Source organism: Microplitis mediator, chromosome 2, assembly GCF_029852145.1.
Source record: "Microplitis mediator isolate UGA2020A chromosome 2, iyMicMedi2.1, whole genome shotgun sequence".
Taxonomy (NCBI): Eukaryota; Metazoa; Arthropoda; class Insecta; order Hymenoptera; family Braconidae; genus Microplitis; species Microplitis mediator.
In genome coordinates this window covers 9,140,198-9,164,203 of record NC_079970.1, presented here as the reverse complement: position 1 = coordinate 9,164,203, position 24,006 = coordinate 9,140,198, and the positions used below count along the sequence as shown (strand labels likewise).

The window sequence follows — 24,006 nt, the reverse complement described above, 5'->3', positions numbered from 1 at the left end:
CGTTAGTTTAGAAAAAATAGTCAAGAAAACATTTAAAAAGTACTGCTCTAGAGAGCAGTAAAAAATTAGAATTTTTTTTTGGAGATTTTATATTTTGAGGTTGTGATCTAATTCAAGATTCCTTTTACTCGATTTTGATAACTAACATTCAGTTCTGTTCAAATCTATGCGTTACATTGAAAATAACCGTACAGAAAGATTCAAAGTTGCATTTTTTTTCATTTAGCTTTGATTTTTTGAATTCCCGAAGTTGAAGGCTCAAGGAGCTCAAAAAAAAACAAATGGAATGAAGATCATTTTCGAGCTCGAAATGTATTCTCAATAAATTTTTTCATGCTCTATCGGAGCTCGGCGACAGTGGGCAGTTTTGGGGCTGGCCCGCAGCTCAACTGTTTTCCAGATTTTTTTGGTTTGTTTTCAAAAAAATTTTCTTCCCTATGAACATAAGTAAAAAATACTACAAATCAGTGAATGTCTACAGAGAAGTACTCTCATACGGAAAAAATAGGTGCTGCAACAGGACAAAATTCCGTTGAAGCAGCAGGATTTTTCTTGTGGAATCAACACAATAAGAAACAAGTTTTATGTACTAATTTTTTTTTGTTAATATTATAAAATTTGAAAAAAAATTCAAATATTGTAAAAAAAATTTGAATTTTGAAAAAAATTTGAATTTTGGAAAAGATTTAAATTTTGAAAAAAAAAATTTCTTTATCACTATAAGAAGCATATAAATTTTATCGTGTTGCAGCACCTATTTTTTTTCCGTGCAAGAATATTACTGATCAAGTCATAGCATATCGATTATTAACAGAGTAGCTCAAGGCGAAATTGCATTTAGATATTCTGAAAAAATATCTAAATTCACAACATGCAGTCTAGAAGATAAGCTATAAAAAATGATAAGTTACCTACAAAACCTGACTTGCTCAGCGAGAAATTGCAGTTCAAAAGTTTCGATGTATTTGACGTCGTTTTTGAAGACTTCAGAAGTTTTCACCTTTGACTACATCATGAGTACAAGTTAACGTCAATCTGCTGCCACAATTTGAAAACAAATTCACAGAGATTCGCCATTGATTTGCTTACCAAATACTTGAAGAACAAAAATTGCTGTTAAATTGACCGTAAGCTGGCGCGAACCACAATGTTGCGTAAATCTACTTCTGCTTTTGGATTGCAAGTTAAAAAAAAGTATTATCTAAAAATTATACGAAAATAGTTCAAGAACAAAAATTACTTCCAAATTGTGAACAAGTTAGCGTCAACTATGTCTACGTTTTCATAGTAGACTTGACATCAGATTTAGGCCGTAGATTTCCGTTAACTTGCGATCAACTTGGTTATCAGAGTACGTTATATAGAATTTCTGTTTTTTAGACTTACCAACAAAAATTAGCAGTCGATTTGTGTTGGTAAATTGAATAAGTAGGAATTTTTTTAAACGTACTCTGATAGCAAGGCTTTTTGATCAGAACCCTGATAGCCACCATAACCAAGTTAGATTCAAGCTACGGCCGGAATCTGAAGTCAACTTAACAGCAAACTTTGGACAGAAAAAAGTTGCGGTTAAGTTGACAATAGATTGTCTGTAACTTGAATTCAATTTGACTTCAAATGTTACTGTCAGATGATGACGTTAAGTTCCCTGATAGCCACACCTTGTTCAGCAAGTTATGCAGTGAAACATTTTCGGCTAACTTAACGACAAGTTTTCGGCAAGCTTTGGCTGGATAATACTTATATGCAAATTGATGTAAATTTGCGGCCGTAAACTGAATTAATTTGACAAAAAAACTTGCCGTCAATTTGAAGTAAAACTTTCAATCAAATTAACGTCATTATCTGACAGTAACATTTGAAGTCAAATTCAAGTTACAGACAATGTACTGTCAACTTAACCGCAACTTTTTTCTGTCCAACGTTTGCTGTTAAGTTGACTTCAGATTCCGGCCGTAGCTTGAAGTTAACTTGTGGTTATAGTGGTTATCAGGGTTGATTGAATATTTCACTTCAAATTAACGGCAAGTTTTTCTGTCAAATTACTTCAGTTTACGGCCGCAAATTTACATCAATTTGCACATCAGTATTATCCAGCCAAAGCTTGACAAAAACTTGCCGTTAAGTTAGCCGAAAATGTTTTACTGCATAACTTGCTGAACAAGGTGTGGCTATCAGGGAAAGTTGGTGTACATTAGTTACGACCAACTTGATGACAACATTTAGCTTTTGTAACTGTTGACTACAAATTGTTACCAACTTTCCCAGAAAGTTGGCGACAATCTACTGCCGCAACCTGTCATAAATTTTCTGAGAAAATCGAAGGCAACTTTTCGTTAACTAATGGCATGCCAACTTTCGCAGAAAGCTGATGATTATAATCATATTATGTTACATATATGTTGCATATATGTAACATATTCCAGATTTGCCCGGATATATCCGGATATATATTTTTTCCGTATGGGTAGTTACCGTCAACTTATGGCAATGCTAATTTTTGTAGCCAACTTGGAGACAAGTTGCTGCAGTAGATTGTCGCTAGCTAGTTGCCAGCTTGGCTATCACGGAATAGTTGGGCGAGTAAAAAGTTACCAACAACTTGATGGAAATTTATCCTGTCAAATCGCCTTCATATCGCGCTTGCAGATTGTCACTAACTTTCTGAGAAAGTTATAATCAACTTGTAGATAATGGCCGTGCTTGGCCAAACTAAGTTTACTCAGGGTTTAGTTCGGCCAAACACGATCAATGTTGGATAGTCACGGAGTTGCGAGGCAATACTTTTTGCCTAAAAATTGCTGTCCGTTTAACGTCAATTCAACTGCAAAGCTTGGATTTCCGAAATTCGCTGTCAGATCGACGAAAACAGCCAGGCATTTTGGTGTAAGCCCGCTGTCGCCAGTTGACGTCAAGCAACAAAAATCGGTCTATCGATTGACCCTGCGGGCCAGCCCAAAAATTTCCCGCTATTTTCGAGCTCCTTGAGCTCTAAAACATTGTTGTGAACACGTTTTCGAGCTCTTCGAGATCGACAATACTTTTGGATGCTGTTGTTTTCGAAAAAAAAACGTTTTTTACCATTTTTTTTCCAACGATATCTCTCAAACGAATTGACCAATTGAGATGGTTAAAGTAGTGATCGACGCGTTTATTAATTCTAGAGCTAATTAGTTTTTGAAATCGATTGATTCAATTTTCTTGTAGATATTCGAAAAAAAAAACGATTTTCTCTATTTCTTTCATCAACGATATCTCGTCAACGAATTGACCGATTAATACGGTTGAAGTGGCAATCGACGCGTTTTATCAAGTTCTAAAGCTGATCCAATTTCGAAATAAATTTATCAGGGGTTCGTACTTCTCTCTTTATTACACTCAAGTCCACAAAAGGTACTATCTTTGTTACACTTGTGCAGTAAATGGAAACTTTGGTCGAGTTTTTCTCTTAAACAAACGAATATTGTCAAACAATTTAAGCGCACTTCGCTAGATTAGACAGTAGTGCATCAATGTGCGGTCTGTATTTTGTAATTAGAGATTTTGTTTCCGAAAAAAACTCAGCCAAAAATATTTGATAATCCCTGTTATCTAGTCGTTTTTGAGAAATTTCAAAAAAACTAAAAAAAATTTTTTTTTTAATTTTTTCGTCAACGGTTTCTCTTAAACGAATGTACCGATTTTGATGGTGGAGGTGGCATTCGACGCGGCTTATAAAGTTTTCGAGCTGATTAGATTTTGGAGTCAATCCATCAAGCGAATTAAAAGTTATCTAAAAAAAACGTTTTTGAAAAAATTTTATTTTTGAAATAACTCCGAACGCACCCTACCGATTAAGCTCAAATTTATACAGCTTTTAGATATTGACAAGCCGCGTCGAATGATACCTTGAAAATCAAAATCGGTTTATCCGTTCAAAAATGTTTTACTTGCTTCAAGAAAATTTTTACTTGCTCTAATGAATTTGTTGTATTATGAATTGAAAATGAAAATTTTTTTGAGCGAAAAAAAATGTCTTACGCCAATAAATTTTTTCTAATCCTAAGAAAATTTTTGTTTTTATTTCACAATGCAAAATTTTTCTTGCTCAAAGAAATCCTTTTTTCTGTGTAGTACTTACTTTTCCCTTCTCGCTGCATCTATCCGTTTTTTTCTTTGATTCAATTTCCATGAAGCAGTCGGAAATTTATAAAATGTGCTATCATTTTTTTTGCTCGTATGTTTGCAGTTCACAACACAACAACTTAGATGGCTCATTTTATTTTTTTTAATTAAAAAAAGAAATAATAAATTACAATTAACAAGTGTATTTAATACGCCAAAAGAATAAAATATCCTCCCATAGTACCGGAAATTATTCGTAGCTCACGCTATCGTCGATTTGGTTCCCCCTACCATGACTTCGCACGGAGCGAATAACATCGGGTGGGAGACAGTGAAACATGTAGTGGGGTTTAGCGAATTAAGGTCAAGTTTACATTTGCTGCTGGAATTCCACTGTATCATCAGTCAACTCAAGTTATCTACCATCAAAAGCTAACCACGCAATACAGAAATACTACAGCGACAAAACATGTGCACATTTCACTGCTCCAGTCTCAAGTCAAGTTAGAGCAATCAGAATATATCTAATAACAGAGAGCTCGGGATTTAGGTGTCTCAGTTCTTAAAAAAGTGATTTATAAATAAATAAATAAATTGGTAAAAAAATTACAACTAAATTATCCCGATATTTTAATCAGCTGTGTAATAATGTGTTAATATTTATTCAAGTGCACTATTGACATAAAATATTTTAACATTACATCATCAACAGTGGTGAGCGGGATAATTATTATATTTGAATTATAAATTGATCTAACATTAAATTTAATTAATCTTCATACTTACACGTTATCTTTTAATTATAATTCAGTTTTTTGAAACAATTTACACCAACTTAGGTCTATTGTATGCCTTTAAAATTGAACTTATTCATATAAATTTTGAGGTTACAACCGTTAAAATAAATTAATATTATTTCCAATGGTTTATGTATTTTATTAAATATAATTTTTTTGTTCTAGATAAATAAAATATTAAGTAAAAATGGGTAATACATTAACAATCGCAAGTGTCCTAGCTAAAGATATTACACCGGTGCCTCATGGTGAAATAAATGAAAAACCAAAGTACAATCATCACGTGCACAAATCATTTGAAGGTACTCCACCTCCAGAATGTCCGATGCATCAATCGGGAGATAAAAAACCTCAAATAATCACCAGTGAATGTCCTATTGATCATATGGACAGCTCTCAAATAAATCCTATGAATATGGTATTAATTAATTGACTTTTATTATTTGCTTAATAATGAAATTTAAAAATTATACATTTAATTATCAATCATTTTTGCTTAGATGCCTCCAGCAAATCAAAACCCAGCTCCGGATCAGCCATTCCCATTGCCAACAGAGAGACAGGTATCATCGATACCTAAATCTACGGGCGAAGGTGAGTTTTGGGTGTATCCATCTCAGCAAATGTTTTGGAATGCTATGCTGAGAAAAGGCTGGCGTTGGAGGGATGAAGATGTTAAACCCAAAGACATGGAGGATATTATTAAAATTCATAATGCTAATAATGAACAAGCTTGGCAAGAAGTACTTAAATGGGAAGCATTACATGCGAAAGAATGTGGTACACCGAAGTTGAAAAGTTTTGGTGGTAAAGCTAAAGATTATTCTCCTCGAGCAAAAATTCGTCAATTATTAGGGTAATTATCTTTTTTTTATTCTTATTATCTAGCTACTAATTATCAGAGTAGAATTACCGGTTCTGGACACTACACCTGAAGTAAACACTTGACATTAACTTCCAACATATTAACAAAATAAAGAAACTAATATTTATCTGATAAGTTTTTATACATTTTTTAAATATGATAATATTTTATGTCTTGTAGATTATGAGGGCCACTTTTTGAGGGTGTCTAAAACTAGTATAACTAAATATTTTTCTCCTCGACGGGCGGAAAGCGTCAACTTTCGTCCCGCTGTGCAAAACGAAGTTGCCGCTTTCCGCCTCCGTCGAGGAGAAAAATAGCATACACTCCTCGGGAAGTAAATAAGAAAGCCTCAGATCACATGTTTGTTGACCTCGGCTTCGCCTCGGCCAACAATTACATGTGATCTGAGACATTTCTTACTTTACTTCCCTCAGTGTGTAATATACTATTTCTCGCCTCCGGGCGGTAAGCGTCAACTTTCGTCCCGCTGTGCAAAACGAAGTTGCCGCTTTCCGCCTCCGTCGAGGAGAAAAATAGTATATACTCCTCGGGAAGTAAATAAGAAAGCCTCAGATCACATATTTGGTGACCTCGGCTTCGCCTCGGCCAACAATTACATGTGATCTGAGACATTTCTTACTTTACTTCCCTAGATGTGTAATCTACTATCTATTGATTTTAAGTATTTTTTAAATAATTAAAATAACTAATACTTATGTTTATGTAATAATCACATTATTTATGCATCTATGGTTTTATTAATCAATAGTTTATTGCATGTTATCATTTTTTACTATTTTTAAAAATAGATTAAAGTTATCAATTTCCTTCAAGTGTCCACAGCTGCTGTTTCTACCCTGTATATATTTTTATATATTTAATAATAACACCCGCATTGTATAACACCTTCATAAATATCTATAATAATAATAATAATAATAATACCCATATATTTAGTAATAACACCCACCTATTGTCTGAGAAATTAGAACCATATTAGTTTGTTACGACTTAATTAATTTCGTTCAATTAATTACCATTTAAAATATATTAGTATTTAGCTTCTCTAATAATTCGATAAAAAAAATTAACTGAACACTAATTAAAATTATATATTTTTCAAATTTAAATAATATTTTACCGGATCAATTCTATAAACTTTACATTTATTAAAATCTTCCTTAGTATTTTAAATAGATTTTAAAAAATGTCATTTCCTTAATTTATATTTCTAAAAATCTAAATAATAATAATTAAAAAATTTCAGATATGAATTGCCCTTTGATCGTCACGACTGGATCGTTGATAGATGTGGAAAAGATGTACGATATGTTATTGACTATTACGACGGTGGTTCTATTGATGCAAAATATAAATTTGCATTACTTGATGTAAGACCAGCTATGGATTCACTTGAAAATATTTGGGATCGCATGAAAGTTGGCTACTATCGTTTCCGTTATCAAAGTGATGAGTCGACAAATGAACAATCAACATCTTTATAATTGTTCCGAATCTAGTTTTAGATTAATTATTAATAGTAGTAATTATTTTATTTTTGGTATACATACATATATGTATACTATAATGATATTTATGTAATTTATCTTATAATAAAAATAAAAACAGTCAAAATGTTTGAAAAACTCATTGATGTACTCGCAGTCATATTATTAAATTAATATTTTTTTTTTATTGTGACATGGAATAAATTTTATTTTAAACAATAATAAAACATTTAATGGTATAATCAATACATATATTATTTATTATTATTAAAAACAAATTTTAATTAGTTTAATTAATTGACGAATTTTAATCAGCATTAAAAAAAATATATTTTACTTAATTTAAAATGATATAATATTTAAAATTTCATTACTTCAATCTTAAAAATTATTGATACTTTAATCAGTTTCATTCTAAGTAAAAATGAAATATTTCTTAGCAATGCTTTTTAATTAATAATATCGTTATATAATACGTGTTTACGATCAATTGTTACTTTATTTTTTTTTTTTTAAATACATCATCAATGCCTCACACTCAATTAATTTAGAAAATGAATTATTAATTACAATGGCTTATATTTGCTAAACTTACAACAAATAAAATATGTATAAACGTATGTGAAGATAATATTGTACATTAAAAACATGTTTCATCTTTTAATAAATTATTACTGCTCACAATTACCAATAATTCAATTATTTATAAGTCCATAAAAAATTTTCTGCGTTGATGTTTTTAATTTAAATCCTGAAATTCAATTTTACATAAAAATATTCATGACAAAATTTAAAATATAAATTTTTAAATTAAATAATAACTATTCTTAATATATTATTCATAATAATAAATTAATATTCTTTAATTTCAATCATTTAAAAATTTTAAAATACTGAATCTAATTTTAACAAGTTAACGAAAATAAAATATTTTAAATAATAGTTTGAAAAAGAAAAAAAAAATTATTTAAATCTGATGATGGGGTAAGAAACCAGTACAATTATATGATTTACATAAACATGGTGTTTCGCTGATATTTGTAACTGATTTATCAATATCTCCAGAATAATCAAATGTTATTTCTTCATCAATATCAATATCTTTGACAGCAAATAAACATAAATGTGGAATTAAATTATCGACTCTAACAGGAATTAATTTAGCATTTGGTGAACAACTATGATTACAATAGCGTCCAATATTACCAAAATATTTCGGATCTATACAAGTTGTTATTTTTTTATCACCAATATACTCAGAAACAATTAAAATATAATTCATTTTCTTATTTATTTTATTATCTTCAGTTCTACGTTTAGCTTCATCAATACCAATAACTTCACCCGCATACTCACATATAAATTTATTTTTTTCAATACATTTTGACGTAGATAGACCGAGACCTTTAGATCCAGAATTTATTATTTTCAAACAATCTATCGGTCCACGTTGTATTAATCTATTTTGACAATTAATTAAACACGAGCACATTGAATTACATTCAAATATTAATTTGGACGATTTATCTTCGTTGAATTTATTAGTTATATAATTGACTGTTTCTTTCATACAATAACAATTTTCTGTGCATATTGATTTACACTTACAGCCAACGGTAAATTCTGATTCAAAGTCGTCAATATCAATTCCTTTACCCGGAATATTATTAACTACATACATTACATCGAGCATTGGATGCTCATATTCATCCATTTTCCCAGTTCCAGTCTCCATAATAATTACCCTGTTATTTTTTTTTTATGGGTGATTTTTTTTTTTTATATTTATTACAGCCAGATATCGATGATTCCCATTAAATACTTGGGCGATAAGCAGCAGAAAAATAGTTAAAAAACAAGAAAATATTTTTCGTTTATAAAATAAAGTACGTTAATTATTATTATGTTATAAATAATAAAGATAGTAATTATTTACTAGAAATGGTTGAAATAATTGATGAATAAAAAAAAATTTATTTCGTAGATTCCTATTTATTAGCACTGACCTTAAAAAGTCCCTGAACCGATGACTTTAATGAATGAAATGATAGTACCGATGGAATTGGTATGAATTTGTAACCTACGTAAATAACTGCACCTACTAAAGATGCTTTAATAGTAACCCGAAGTAATTTGCTTGATAAAGATTGCGGTGGTATTCTGTAAAATAAATTTTTTTGATATTAATCATAAATTCATTTATTTCTTTATCATGATTATAATAATAATAATAACTTACTGCATAAGTGGTAGGATATCAGATGAGTGTACCTTGCCCCAGTGTTTAATTATACCTGGCAAATGACCAATGCCAACTACTCCAACGGCACGTGTACTCTTAATACCCTGTGATGATTGGAAAGGTCTAACAGATAGCTGGAGTGAATGAGCCAGAAATTTATCTCGTTCATTAACAAATACTTCTCCGAGAGTTGGATATTCAGCAGTCATTTCTGCTAACAATCTTTCTAACAGATCACGACGCTTACAACGTTCGACGTCTTCTTTGCTTATTGGATCTTTTGACCTTAATAGACACCAAAATAATGATATTGCTTGCCACCATGATAATGAAGCTAATGCACGTTTTACCGTTACATTAATGGGCCTATCACCAAGCTGGACTAAACAATTTGGTATTTTTCTTGCCTAAAAGTTAATTATTATGTAAGCAATTAGTCATTTTTAAGAATAGCCGCTGTTATTACTTATGACAATTTCCTAATTTTTACCCCCCCCTCCATCTCTAATATAAAATAAATAGCCCCCATGAACTTTAGTGAGAAAATCTAACTTATAGAGGTCACTCTGAATTAAAAAACTTTTTTTAATTGAAAATAGCTAATTGATATTTTATTAACTTGCTTTCATGTATGTCTGTTCGGGTGGAATTTTGTAACTGATTGTAAACAATCTTCCCGATGAGCTAGAGACTTGGAATTTCGAATATAGCTCAAAATTAGATGACAATGCAAGAAAATGAAAAAAAAAAAAAAAAAAAGGATAAGCAGTAGAAGAGAAAGAACTAAATTTAGGGTTGCCTCGTAAGGTGGCTGTTTTTCTGATTTTTTAAAACTTGTAATTTCAACTAGTAAGTTAAAAACAATATTAACTTTTCGATTTTTCATTTTTACAAATGTAAACAGCCGAGATTGTAAAATTAAAATTATATATGACATTACCTCAGAAAAGGCACGACGAAATTCGCCACCCGGCGCCATTCCTAATTGTCTAGTCATATGAGCTGACATATTTAGTAATAGTACATAAATTATACCATTGAACAAACCATTTTGTTGTATTGTCATAAGAATTTTTTCTGTAATAAATATAAGATATTAATAATCAATATTTGTTAATTGTTCTTAGGTATGTAGACAATGATTTAATTAATGTTGATTTTTCTGAATAGACGACATTTCGTTATTTTATTGTGACTTTATCAAATACTTAGTGGTAAACATCAATTGTCAATAAATAAACAGTACATTAACCAATAGTCATAAATTAATAATAATATGAACTTGAATATAAAGTGACGAAACGTCGTACATATAGAAAATTTAGTATTAATTAAATTATTGTCCATATACTTGAGAACAATTGGTAAATAATTATAGTTATGGACGAGACTCTAATATCTGATTAAAAAATATATTAAGTGAATTAAGATGCATACATTAGGGCGTTTAGAAAAAAAAAAAAAAATTTCCTATGGTCTTAAAAGCTGGTTTCATGTATAAAAAAAAATCCTCCCAGAAAAGCAGCTCGAAATCTCAATTCTACTCAGAGCTCAACTAATATTCATTTTTCTATTTAAATTCCATGTAAAAAAATTTGTTTTTTGTTTTTTAAAAGTAAAAGTATTGAAAAAATTTTTTTTCGAAAATCGAAGTACTTAATAGTCTTGTAGGAAATGAAATTCTCTACAAAAAAGTAACCAAGTATTTTTTTCGTACAACTAACAGAAAAAAAGTTATGAAGTTTAAAACTATCATAGTATAACTTAAATAATGTTTTTATTATTGTTACATTCTGGCTTCTCCATTTATGAGACAGAAAAATTTAAAATTACCAGGTTGACGTCGTTAGGGTATCGATAGACCCCAGGTGCGTCAGCTGTTGACTTTCCTTTATTTTAAGAAGTTAATTTTATGGGCTTACCATAGTGGAGATTATGGACCCCATAATTCGGCCCAAATAATCCCTTTTTTAAGTAACTTCTTTGCCTCTGCTGGTGCGTACTCGTCCCTGCCGGTGGCTTTGAAATAGGCCTCTGAATAGTACCCGTAGCGAGGGTCGTGAAATGGGATGCTCCCGCTAGGTGGACGGACGGATGGAACGTCCACAGGAACCAACTGCCAACCTTCACTGATGCCGGTCCAGAAGACCGGGTTCTCCCTTGATACCTTCTCTGAGTGCGAACAGGACGAGCTCTGAAGACTCGGTTCTTCCGGAAGGACAAGTGATTCTAGTCGGTCGATTAAGCCACCAGAGCTCGAAAGTTCAACACACGAGCTCGACGGCTCACGAACTTCACTTAACTCGGATAACGCGATACCCGAATTTGGTAACTCTTTAACCCGATTTCGAATGGCCAACGTCACCGGATCGAGGAGGATTTCCTCGGCAACGATCTCTAGGCGGGGACGTTGGTGAATTGAGCAACCCAGATCCTCGTGGATCGTTCGGATAATCCGGTGTAATTGGGCCTTTTTGCCCCCTCGTTTCTTTTTTGGCATAAGCTCGGGATGAGGTTTAGGAATTACCTGTACAGCCGGTAACAGCGCTCAGGTAGAGTACTAGGTCACCGGTGTCAGCGTTCTTAATAGCAAGACAGGAGGTGAGGACCGCCGATATCAGCGTTCCCTAATGTAAAGGTGGTTTTTAATGATAACTACTACGTATGTAGTAGTGACAGCTTTTATTGCTCAAAAACACGAACGAAAAGGCAGGACCAAGTCAAAGAAAATTTTGATTAGAGTTCTCGACTCTCTTAGATTTCGCGATCGACTGACTTGGTGCTGTTCTTCGTTGGTAGTTATACATTCATCAAAACGTTAACGTTGCATCTCAGGTTTCCTATGAGAGAATCGTCGTGGCCCGGGTCTCATGCATTGTCATCTGTTTAGACTATCCACAAGCCACGGTGACTCTCTTATCGCAAGAGATTTCCGTTACATTGTTGGCGGTGAAAAGAAATAATCTCACCAACAAAGTATCGATTTATTAATTTAATTATAATTCTAAGAAGTGTCGATCCGTTTATTCGCCCATCGTGGTGAATAAATAATTCGATACCTAAAGAAAAAAACTTCTAAAATTTGTATTTATATATTATTAAAGCCAGAACGTAACAATATATTACACTGTTTTATGACAGCAATTTAAATTTTTTCATTTGAGTTAATGCCATCAGTGAATTTTTTTTGAATACATGAAAAAAAATTTTCTTACTTTGAAAACAGAACTTCTTTTTTTTAATTTAAAAAAAAACCGAAGGTAAAAAATTGTAATTCTTAAAGAAAAATATTTTACTACCGAAATTTATACGGAAAATAAGTAATATCTCAGAAATTTTTTTAAAACATTCGATTGATTAAGCATAATATATAGATTCACCGTTTAAACATATAAGGTAAAAGACCTAGAACCCGATCAGGGAACTAGTACTCGAACACTCCATGTATTTGTATATCTATATTTAGTAAAATTTAGTAAATATAGATCTAGAAATACATGAGTGATCGGGTACTAGTTTCTTGATCGGGTACTGGGTCTCTTACCTTACATACAGTAAAACCCGGAAATTAGCTTTAAAACTATCTATACGTTAAGTTTTTCAATTCAATATTGTTTCAAACTTAATAACTGTTTTTCTGTTAGTTGTACGAAGAAAACAGTAACTTTTTTGAAAAGAACTAAATTTCCTACAAGACTATGTACTTCGATTTCAAAAAAAAAAAAAATTTCCATACTTTCATTTATAAAAAACAAAAACAATTTTTTTCGCCGGTAATTCAAATGGGAAAATGAATATTCGTTGAACTCTTAGCAGGGTTGAGATTTCGAGCTGCTCTTTTGGGAGGATATTTTTTATACCTGAGACTAACTTTTAAAACCATAGGACTTGAAAAAAAAAAAAAAAAAAAAATTAACACCTTAGTATACATACACAGAAATTACAAATTATATAATTATTAACTATCAATTAGATGTCACAGCTGGTTCTTTATCCAAGTTTGGCCATAAATTTAATATTAGGCACATGCGCGTCTCTAGTATCAGGGTATACCGAAATTAAAACTACCCGGATCAACTCTACCATCATATTTTTATCAAAATCTATCTTTAACCAATTAGACCTTCATCAACTGACATTACTATCTTGTCACATCTCTATTAAAAAAAAAAAAAAAAAAAAAAAAATACTTCCATAACTACATGCATGTAACTACCCCGTATTAAACAATTCAATAAGTTCTAATTAATACTTTTATAAAGTCCTGAAAAATTTTTCTATGGATGAATTGACCCTATAAGAATTCTATTTTGCTTTCCGAAAAAAAATTTATAAAAACTTAGAGGAAAAAATAAAATTTAAATTACAGAATAATGTTTCTACTATTAAATTATATTCTTGCAAGAATAAATAATTAAATATTATTTTCTTAATTAGAACTCATAAATTCGAATAAATTTATGTGTATCGATTTTATAAGAATATACTGGAACATAAAAAAATTTGAATCAAATTTGAATTGAGTATATTTTTTTCTATTATTAATCTTTATATGCTTTCACAAAAAACAGCTAGGGAAATTTATAAGTTCTTAAAGAAAGTTTCGAATTTTTTATTCGATTTCCCAATTAATTTCGATATGAATTTTTTATAAAAATCCAGTGAACTGCTTAAACAAGATATGTGTACGGAAGTGTTTTTTCGGTGGGAATGTGATGTGATGTGAATGTTCAAATTTTTAGTAAGAAAATAACCGCAATAACACATTTGGAAAGAGCAGTTTAATAAAAAAAATTGAGAGTAATCAATTTTTCATGATATCAGCATCAAAACTTAAAGTTTCAGTGTCTCTACAGCCAGTCGAAACAAGCTAATTTCAAGCTAATGCTGCAAACAACTGTTAGATTAAATCCAGAATGCATTCGGAGTGCATGCGGTTCGGATGATTGTTTATTTATTTAATCCTCTCGGAATGAAGTTTACTCCGAAGGGAGTTTATGTTAATACTCAAATTCCGAATCGGAGTGAATGCGGACGGAAATAAAATCCAGACCACTCCGAAATCAGTCTGGTGAAAAAAGGAACTCCCTATTTACTCCGGTTGTGGAGTGATTTTTTTTTAAACTCCGAAACTCCGAGTGACGGCGTAAATGCGGATTTAAATAAATTCCGTAATCACTGCAAATTCACTCCAATTTTTTACAGTGCATACATTAATGCTTAGTGATATTTCATGGATATACATAAATGCTCCACAGACCCTTGAAAATTACAAGAATGAGGACACCCGAAAATGTCTCCTACAACTCCTACAACTTCTCAACTTACAACGCGACAACACTGTTACCATTTTTTATAATAAATTTATGATTGTGCTTGAACTATAAATATCATTAAATAACCTAATTAAAATAAATGAAAAATTAAAATAACATACGCATATTTAAATTTTCAGCTTCTCTAAGAACAGTTTGTTCATCTAGCTGTAAAATATGAACACGAGCATCACATAATTCAACCATTACGATATGGGGTTGAACTGCTTGAATAATCTAAAATAAGATGTTAAATTATGTTATAAAATGTATTTTAAAAATAAATTAATATAAACACTACTAACCATAGATACGTCATTTTGACTTTCTTCACTGAAATGTGCTGTTCCAACTAAGTAAACTTTTCCACCATCTGGAGTTGTCAATAGAGAAACTGTCTCAGGTAATCTGTCATCAATAGTTGCATCATAGTCCAAATTATGTCCGAATAATCTGCAATTTCTTACATTTAAATTTGTGTAACTACTATCTTCTGTATCACTCTCCGTTCCATTTGTATTTTCTGAAATTTTGAGCAATTATTAGCATCAGTTACAACATATTATTACAAATTTAATAATATTAATATTGATTATTATTAAACCTTTTACTTTTATTACTTTGCGTCTATTTCTAGAGAACGCAGGCATTTTTTTTTATTCTAATAAACTGACCGTAATAAAAAATTTAAAAAAATATGTTATCACTTGTTATGTATAACGTAAAACTTTAATTTGATAAAAGTATAATGGATGTCATGAAACCTTATGAATATAATTCTCAATCAAAGACAAAGTTTTTAGAATTTCAGTCAATAGAAAAGCTTGGTATCACCTGCACTATTTTAAAATTAAAATAATTTTAATTATTAAATAATTGATTTCGTAATAATGAAGATTATTAAATTTTAATTAATTTTCGTATTTTATTTTTTATTTTTGTTGCAGAATTATTATCCTCATACGACCACAATATATATATATATTGACTTAAAGTCTCATAGTCTCAAAAGTTTCTACTTATAGTTTATAAAAAAAATCCTCCGAAAAAATCAGCTTGATATCTCGAAAATTGAGCTGGCGGTTTACAAGTTTATTTCCCCTTTAAAATAAACGTAAAAAAAATTTTTTTTGTTTATCGAGGAAAAATCAAAGAAAAAACATTTTTTTCCAATTTTGACTTTCATAGCCTGATAAAAAATCAAATTCACTACAAAAATATCCAGAATATTCATGTTCTTAACTACAATACAAAAAAATCGGTCTATCGGTTGACCCTGCGGGTCAGCCCCAAACCTTCCCTTTTTCGAGCTCGAAAATATTTTTATATGCCGTTGTTTTCGAAAAAAAACGTTTTTTACCATTTTGTCTCCAACGATATTTCTCAAACGAATTGACCGATTAAGACGGTTAAGGTAGCAATCGACGCGTTTTATTGAGTTCTAAAGCTGATCAGATTTTGGAATTGATTTTTCGGTTGTTTCTGAGATATTTTGAAAAAACTAAAAGAAAATTTTTTTTATATTTCTTTCGACAACGGTTTCTCTCAAACGAATGAATCGATTTTGATGGTTGAGGTGGCATTCGACGCGGCGTATAAAGTTTTAGAGCCCAGTTGATTTTGGGATCAATCCATCGAGCACATTACAAGTTATCCAAAAAAAACATTTTTGAAAAAATTTTATTTTTAGAATATCTCCAAACGAGCCCTACCGATCAAGCTCAATTTTTTTCAGCTTTTAGATATTGACAAGTCGCGTCGAATGCAACCTTTACGATCAAAATCGGTTCATCCGTTCAAAAGTTACAGATATTTACGTACGTACGTACGTACATACATACACTCGAACATAATCTTGAAATTAGTCAGAATAGCTTCCGAGAGCCTCAAAACGTCAAGATCTCTTAGAAATTCGATTTTCGAAAATCGGACCGAAACCAATAACTTCCCGAATTTTTGAAAATTTCCAATTTTCTTAGCGGGAAGTTAAAAACATAAGTATTTTTGTCGTTTCTAGGGTTTCACACGAGACGAAACGAGGCGAGAATTTCAAACTCTCGTCTCGATCTCGTAAATTGAAAAAAATCAGACAATCGTCTCGGTCTCGGTACGGAAAATTGTAATTGTTGTTATGTACGGAAAAAAATAAAAAATTCAGATTGCATTATAATGTCACTTTTATAAAATGATTTATTTGGATAGTAGAGGGTGGGGCAAGAAGGACCCCTGGGACAAATAGTCCCCCCTGAAAATCAGATCAAAAAAAAATTTTTTTTTTCTTCTTATTACTATAACCCGATATGTGTGCGCATTTTCAGCCCTACACATGATACCTGGGGCAAAATGAACCAGAATAAATTTTTTTATATATTTCCTCAAAACACTGGATAGCCTCATTTTTCATTTCTTTACCCCATTCCGTTAGTAAAAAAGTTTCAATTTTATGTCGAGGGTCTAAAATTAAACACGAACAATAAATTCAATTTGTTTTTCGGTAATATTTCAACATTTTATCTCTTGATGCTTGAAAAGCAATTAAAAGTTTCATCTACAACACTTCGATTCGGCTTAATGTCCAATTCTAATACTATTGATTCTATTTTAGACATAAGTAAGTTAAAAGCTACAACAACTATTGTTAAAGTTACATACTTTTCACCACATATAGCATTTGATACTATTTTAAAATTTTTTAAAAATACATTAATTTTTTGAAGCAAAAACCATTCTTCGTCGTTCAGTTTCAAATTTAACAGGTCTTGATTCTTTGTAGAACTTAACCATAATAAATTTAATCCATTTTTCAAATTAATTTCTACTTCAATCATATCATGGGTACTATCCCATCGAGTTTTCACGTCTAAAATTGGTTTAACGTAATGAATATTCGATCCACTGCAAAATTTTTCTAACGTCAGTTGTAGTTGTTCGAATCTTCTAATTTTGATAAAAGTTATGCGTAACTTGGAAATAGTTGCTGACGGACTGAAGACGTCCTGAATTATTCCAACTAATTCCTCTTTATCAGCCAGACCATCATCATCTATTTTTTCCGGGTCAAGTTCATTTTCAATTCTAGAGATAATATTATTAATTGTATCGCTAGACTCTTGCTCTATATAATGCACGTTTAGCATTTTTATGACATCTTGAACACCAAGATTTAAAATGTGCGCGAAACAACGAAAATGCCCGATGAACAAAGATTTTATACAATTGTATAAATTCAATAAAATTATGTACAAAAAATGGCCCGATCCAATTGTATACAACTGTATAGAAATTCTATACAAATTGTATACAAGTCTAAATAATTATGTACAATTTTATAAAAATTATATACAATTCTAAATAATTGCAACATATATAGTCTATATATAATTATACACTTATCCAAAAAATTAAAGAAACAAAAAAATTTTATAAATTTTTTAGTGATTTTTGGAAGGCTGTATTTTCGTGAAAAATGATCGTATCGAAAAAACAAAAAAAAAGCAAATTGAAGCTTAAAATCTCTAGTTTGAAGATCTTTCAGCAAAATATTTTTTCGAGCCACGGTTTTTGCGGAATCATAAGAAAAAGGTCGAGACAAAATTTTTCTAAATTTTTTTGTTTTGTTTTTAAGGTCTACGGGGCCGGGAAAAATTTTTTTAAAAAAACGAATTCGTGGCTCGCTTAGGAAATTTATTCAGCTACAATTTGCTTTTTTTTGTTTCTCTATACGTTAATTTGCTGCTGAGATATCAGCCTTCAAATGAAAAAGGATCCTTTTGTCTTTGATTGTTGATATCTCAACAAATAATGGCCACACAGTAATTTAAAGGGCAGTTTAAGGAACCCGAATAAATTCCCTACAAGCTCCATTTTCGATTTTTTCAAAACAAAAATTTTTTTCATCCTTGATGTCCATTTGAAAAACCCTTAAAAATGGTCGTTTTCTGGGTTTTTAGTCGACTCATCGCTACTCTGCAAATATTGATAAAAAAAATAATATTGCCAGGTAATTTTACAGCTTAATGTACCCCCAAAAACCCTGGAAATTTTCAGATTGATCCATTGAACCGTTTGTCCGGGCCGATTGCTCAAAGTTTTACAAAACAATTAAAGGAACAAGTTTTGTTCCTTAAATTGTGTAATGATTACCAAAATGAAAAAATCAATTTTTTTCGGATTTTCTTTCGTTTTTGCGTTAGTTATTCAGTAAACGTAAGGTAAAGAGAAAAGAAAAAAAAATTTCTGAAAAACGAAAAAAAAAAAAAACTGAATAAAACGTAAAAAAAAAAAAAGTAAAAAAATTCTTGTTTTATCTCGTTTTTCAGAATTTTTTTTTTTTTCTCTTTACCTTACATTTACTGAATAACTAACGCAAAAATGAAAGAAAATCCAAAAAAAATTGATTTTTTCATTTTGGTAATCATTACACAATTTAAGGAACAAAACTTATTCCTTTAATTGTTTTGTAAAACTTTGAGCAATCGGCCCGGACAAACGGTTCAATGGATCAATCTGAAAATTTCCAGGGTTTTTGGGGGTACATTAAGCTGTAAAATTACCTGGCAATATTATTCTTTTTATCAATATTTGCAGAGTAGCGATGAGTCGACTAAAAACCCAGAAAATGACCATTTTTTAAGGATTTTTCAAATGGATATCAAGGATGAAAAAAATTTTTGTTTTGAAAAAATCGAAAATGGAGCTTGTGGGGAATTTATTCGAGTTCCTTAAACTGCCCTTTAAATTACTGTGTGGCCATTATTTGCTGAGATATCAACAATCAAAGACAAAAGGATCCTTTTTCATTTGAAGGCTGATATCTCAGCAGCAAATTGACGTATAGAGAAACAAAAAAAAGCAAATTGTAGCTGAATAAATTTCCTAAGCGAGACACGAATTCGTTTTTTTAAAAAAATTTTTCCCGGCCCCGTAGACCTTAAAAACAAAACAAAAAAATTTAGAAAAATTTTGTCTCGACCTTTTTCTTATGATTCCGCAAAAACCGTGGCTCGAAAAAATATTTTGCTGAAAGATCTTCAAACTAGAGATTTTAAGCTTCAATTTGCTTTTTTTTTGTTTTTTCGATACGATCATTTTTCACGAAAATACAGCCTTCCAAAAATCACTAAAAAATTTATAAAATTTTTTTGTTCCTTTAATTTTTTGGATAAGTGTATATAATCTATATAAAATTGTACAAAATCTTTTTTCATCGAGTGTTGATTTGTATCATCAAACGAATTTTCCATTTTCCATCAAAGAACTTAGTTCTTTCATAAATGTAGTGTTCAAAGAAACATTATCAACAGTTATTCCTTAAATTTTGTGTTCTAATGCGTAATCTTTTATACATTTGAAAAAAACTTTTGCTATAGCTTTTCCACTGTGATTACCTTGGGCAGGTATAAAATCTAAAGCTAAAGATTGCAACTTCCAGTCTTGATCTATAAAATGAATAGTTATACCATAATATGACCTCAAGTTCAAAGAAGTCTAACCGTCGACAGTAAATGAAAATTTAGAACAATTATTCTTCAAAATTTCTTTTAATTTCGCTTGTTTTATTTCAAATTGTTCTATCACGATTCTTCGAGCAGCATTTCAATGTTTGGATTTAAATAGCGAAAAAAATTTTGGGTGTCTTGATCATCGAAAAAACTTAGCGCCAATTTTCAATAAAATAAAAAAATCAAAAAAATAGTCCGTTTTTCGCCACCCTATATATTCAAAAATTATTTATTTCAAAAATCGACGTGAAAATAGGTAAGAGAACATTGTATTACCGTTCATTTTCACTTGAGATTTTATAGTAATTCATTGGTACTTCTGAATCGAAAGCTATAGAATCAGATAGGCTTGGTTTTAGAATTAGAAAAAAAGGTCTTGTACCAGAAGATTATAAAGTTTCGACTGTGTTTCTGTAAGAGCACGTATACGTTTAAATATGTCCACGAATTCTCGTCTGACACGTCAAGTCCTTGGTAGTATAGTGGTCAGTATCCCCGCCTGTCACGCGGGAGACCGGGGTTCGATTCCCCGCCAAGGAGACTTTATTTTTTTTTTTTTTTTTTAATATTATAAAATAAAAATATTTTATATCATTTAATATACTACACTTAATTTGTTTAAAAAACAGTTTTTTTTAATGCGGAAAACAGCTACATGCAAGTATAGATATACTATTGAATACATTTGTATCTTTAGATATTGTTTTCCTTATGCATGTTCTAGAATGAAAATTTTTTTTTCGGAATCACTTGAAAATCTTTTGCTGCAGTTAACGAATTTGACAGAAACCGATTAGACATAAGAATTCAACAGTCTATTAACAGTCATATGAAGGTCAATTCATTTGAAAGATATCGTTCGAGAAAAAATCGTAAAAAACGATTTATTTTTAAAACAACGGCATACGGAGAGTATTTTCAAGCTCGAGGAGCTCGAAAATATATTTACAACAATCTTTTCGAACTCAAGGAGCTCAAAAACAGCGAGAAGTTTTGGGGCTGGCCCGCAGGGTCAACCGATAGACCTATTTTTTTTATTACAGTGCAGAATAGTGAAAATATGGTAGACCTATTATTAAAATTTCTGTCTTATTATTTAGATACTTTCCAAATTTCTCACAAATAGTAAGAGTGATGATTTCAACCAAGTATCCTCTATTAGTAAAATAGGTGCTTCATAATATGGAATAGAAATGAATTGATTATCTGGATTTCCTTCTCTAAAGAAAAAGATTATACTTTGGGATTGGAGGAAAGAAAACTTGTGATAATTATCAAAGTTTACAAAGTATTCTTGAACGATCAGATTTCTTTTGATTGGTGAATATTTAAAGATTCAGGGTAGTAAGCTATAACACACATTTTTCTTTTTAGTTTGATAAGACTCGACCGTTTTAAAACCAACTTTATATTGTTATTGAATTGTTTTACAATCGTTTATAGATAGCTTTTGCATAGTCTTTTTACAGTTAAATAATAGTTTACAAACGGTTTTCCATGCGTTAAAAAACTGTTTTCACATGTAAATTAGACCAAATAAAGATTTGGTATTAACTGTTTATTAACTCTATCTTATAAGATTTAATTTACAGTTTTTATCTAGTTGATTAACAGTTGATTTTTAGTTATCTTTAAAATCGTTATATGACGGTTTTAAAAGCGCACATTACAAATCTTTGTCAGCCGTTAATTTACTGACAGTAAACAAGTTTTCACTTTCGATAAGGAGTGAACGGTCTATAACTTTTTACCTAATGAACCGATTTGGATGGTTAAGGCGGCAATCGAAAGAGCCTGTTGGCCATCAACTTTCCTGAAAATTTCAGATCATTTGATCATGTAGACTCGAAAATATCGGCGTATTACAAAAAAAAATGTATTTTTTAGTTTTTTAGTGATTTTTCAGAAACGACTTGAACGATCGACTTTAAAATCTAATCAGCTCTAGAACTTAATAAAACGCGTCGATTGCCGCCTTACCAATCTCAATCGGATAATTCGTTCGAGAGTTATCGCGGGAAAAAAAAATGGTCAAAAACGGTTTTTTTGCGAATATCTTTGAAACAACGGAACTAAACAATTCTAAAATCTGATCAGCTTTAGAATTTATTAAAACGCGTCGATTACCACCTCAACCACCAAAATCGGGTCATTTGTCGAAGAGATATCGCGGCAGAAAGAAACGATAAAAAACAGTTTTTTGTGAATATCTTTAAAATATTTTATTTATATCCAGAACTGAAACCCAAGTAGCACAGAGACAACTTTGAGATGTATTTTAAAAGGATAAGACAAATTTTTTTTGTCTCAGTCACCTTTTTTTGGTATAAATACGACATGTAAATGTTGGTTCCGGAGACAGAGAAAATTTGTGTTGTCTTTCCTGTCTTATGTCAATTAAAAAGTCATGTAGATGACTTATTTTACCACTATTTGCAACTTACTTTTTGTCGTCACTTGTGTTAAGTCTTTTAAGTAGATATTTTTTCGGTGACATAAATTTCTGATCGTTTTGTCAACATATTGGTGTCTTATCGATATGTCAAAAAGTAGCCTAAAAATTGATATCGTATAGATGTCACAAAGGCAAGTGTGCTACTTGGGAAACTAGACACTTGAAGCTATATCACGCTTTTTTTTGTTTTTATTGTACGATCATTTCCCTCCGAGTTAGAGCATGTTAAAAATCACTTAAAAATTTGGGATTTCTAAAACATCCCTTAATTTTTGTGACTAGTGTATATAGGATTATACCACTCAAGTTTAATCAGATCTAATCATTTATAAATTTATGTAGGCTAATATCTGTCGAACAAATCAAATATGAAATTATATATGATTGGATATAATCATTTTTCTCGAGATTTTGTTTAATTCTAGCAATAGAGGGAACCAAAAAATTTTTAAATCAAGTTCTGGTTACTTTAAATAATATTTTGAAAGTGACAGTAAATAGCATTGACCCAGATAAGGTATATCTATACAATTGATGTTGTAATTTATAATTTAAAAATCAGTAAATAAAAAAAAATCGTAATACTTTTGCTTACCATCAATATTAATGACAGTATCTTTGTCATTCAAATGAAATCTTTTATTATCATTATTTTCAATAGAATTATTAGTTGTACTTTCAGCATTTATTATTGAAGAATTATTCGAATCAGGTTGTGGTTTAATTACTGATAAGTGCATTTGTTGAACACCCTGACTTCCAATAAAAAATTTTTTCGCTACAATACGCTCCATGGCGAATAATTGTTTACTTAATCTAGAAAAAATAAAATATCAATTTATTAAATTTACGTACAAAAGATATTTATTACTTTAAAATTCATGAATAATTATTACAATATGTTACTTACCATTAAAGTATAAAATTATACGTGGTTAAATGACGTGGATAATCATTCGAAAATCAACAAACAATTGTATTATAATAATATAACAAATAACATATATAAATACAACATATAAAATATATTCAAAAATATATATTTATAAAATAGTTTTAAAAAATATATATATTAGTTAAGTGATAAAACTAATGAAGTCATTACTTTATATAAAAGTGATGATAAACTTTTATTAAAATATAATATAACAAAGTTAAGAACCGTCATCAACTTGTTATTGTCAACAAGTGATGACTCTTGTTTTTAATTCTATAT

At 30.4% G+C, this 24,006-nt stretch overlaps 2 protein-coding genes and 1 non-coding gene across 7 annotated transcripts; 2 read left to right on the top strand and 1 right to left on the bottom strand.

The window, feature by feature from the left end:
* The first annotated feature begins 4,486 nt into the window (after positions 1 to 4,486).
* Positions 4,487 to 7,499, top strand: LOC130663540 (holocytochrome c-type synthase). Of its 2 annotated transcripts, none has more exons than XM_057462815.1 (4): positions 4,487 to 4,818; positions 5,067 to 5,319; positions 5,402 to 5,757; positions 7,037 to 7,498. In XM_057462815.1, exons 2-4 carry the CDS (start codon positions 5,089 to 5,091, stop codon positions 7,272 to 7,274), a joined length of 825 nt encoding a protein of 274 aa, XP_057318798.1. In that variant the 5' UTR covers positions 4,487 to 4,818; positions 5,067 to 5,088; the 3' UTR covers positions 7,275 to 7,498. The 2 variants fall into 2 exon arrangements, with proteins under 2 accessions (XP_057318798.1, XP_057318799.1); XM_057462816.1 differs by lacking the exon at positions 4,487 to 4,818 and adding an exon at positions 4,855 to 4,990 and having other exon boundaries at positions 7,037 to 7,499.
* A 250-nt stretch (positions 7,500 to 7,749) lies between these two features.
* On the bottom strand, positions 7,750 to 23,918 carry LOC130663539 (traB domain-containing protein). 4 transcript variants are annotated; one of them, XM_057462812.1, is made up of 8 exons: positions 23,701 to 23,918; positions 23,386 to 23,606; positions 15,140 to 15,357; positions 14,957 to 15,071; positions 10,460 to 10,596; positions 9,517 to 9,926; positions 9,284 to 9,437; positions 7,750 to 8,028 (listed from the first exon to the last, which is right to left on the bottom strand). In XM_057462812.1, exons 2-8 carry the CDS (start codon positions 23,582 to 23,584, stop codon positions 8,017 to 8,019), a joined length of 1,245 nt encoding a protein of 414 aa, XP_057318795.1. In that variant the 5' UTR covers positions 23,585 to 23,606; positions 23,701 to 23,918; the 3' UTR covers positions 7,750 to 8,016. The 4 variants fall into 4 exon arrangements, with proteins under 4 accessions (XP_057318795.1, XP_057318793.1, XP_057318796.1 ...); XM_057462810.1 differs by lacking the exon at positions 7,750 to 8,028 and adding an exon at positions 8,961 to 9,098; XM_057462813.1 differs by lacking the exons at positions 7,750 to 8,028; positions 23,386 to 23,606; positions 23,701 to 23,918 and adding exons at positions 8,961 to 9,098; positions 15,439 to 15,551.
* Positions 20,804 to 20,875, top strand: Trnad-guc (transfer RNA aspartic acid (anticodon GUC)). Its single transcript has one exon. It is a non-coding gene; the product is annotated as a tRNA-Asp (tRNA).
* Positions 23,919 to 24,006: the final 88 nt, after the last annotated feature.

What these genes read in the sequence shown, in the direction of transcription:
- LOC130663539 (XM_057462810.1), bottom strand. Translation starts at nt 23,584, where the DNA reads ATGGAGCGTATTGTAGCGAAAAAATTTTTTATTGGAAGTCAGGGTGTT. An exon ending in AGCTGAAAATTTAAATATGC is followed by an intron (nt 10,597 to 14,956) that starts GTATGTTATTTT and finishes TATTTATTACAG; the next exon opens with AAAAAATTCTTATGACAATA. An exon ending in GATATCCTACCACTTATGCA is followed by an intron (nt 9,438 to 9,516) that starts GTAAGTTATTAT and finishes TTTATTTTACAG; the next exon opens with AATACCACCGCAATCTTTAT.
- LOC130663540 (XM_057462816.1), top strand. Translation starts at nt 5,089, where the DNA reads ATGGGTAATACATTAACAATCGCAAGTGTCCTAGCTAAAGATATTACA. An exon ending in AAATAAATCCTATGAATATG is followed by an intron (nt 5,320 to 5,401) that starts GTATTAATTAAT and finishes ATTTTTGCTTAG; the next exon opens with ATGCCTCCAGCAAATCAAAA. An exon ending in AAAATTCGTCAATTATTAGG is followed by an intron (nt 5,758 to 7,036) that starts GTAATTATCTTT and finishes AAAAAATTTCAG; the next exon opens with ATATGAATTGCCCTTTGATC.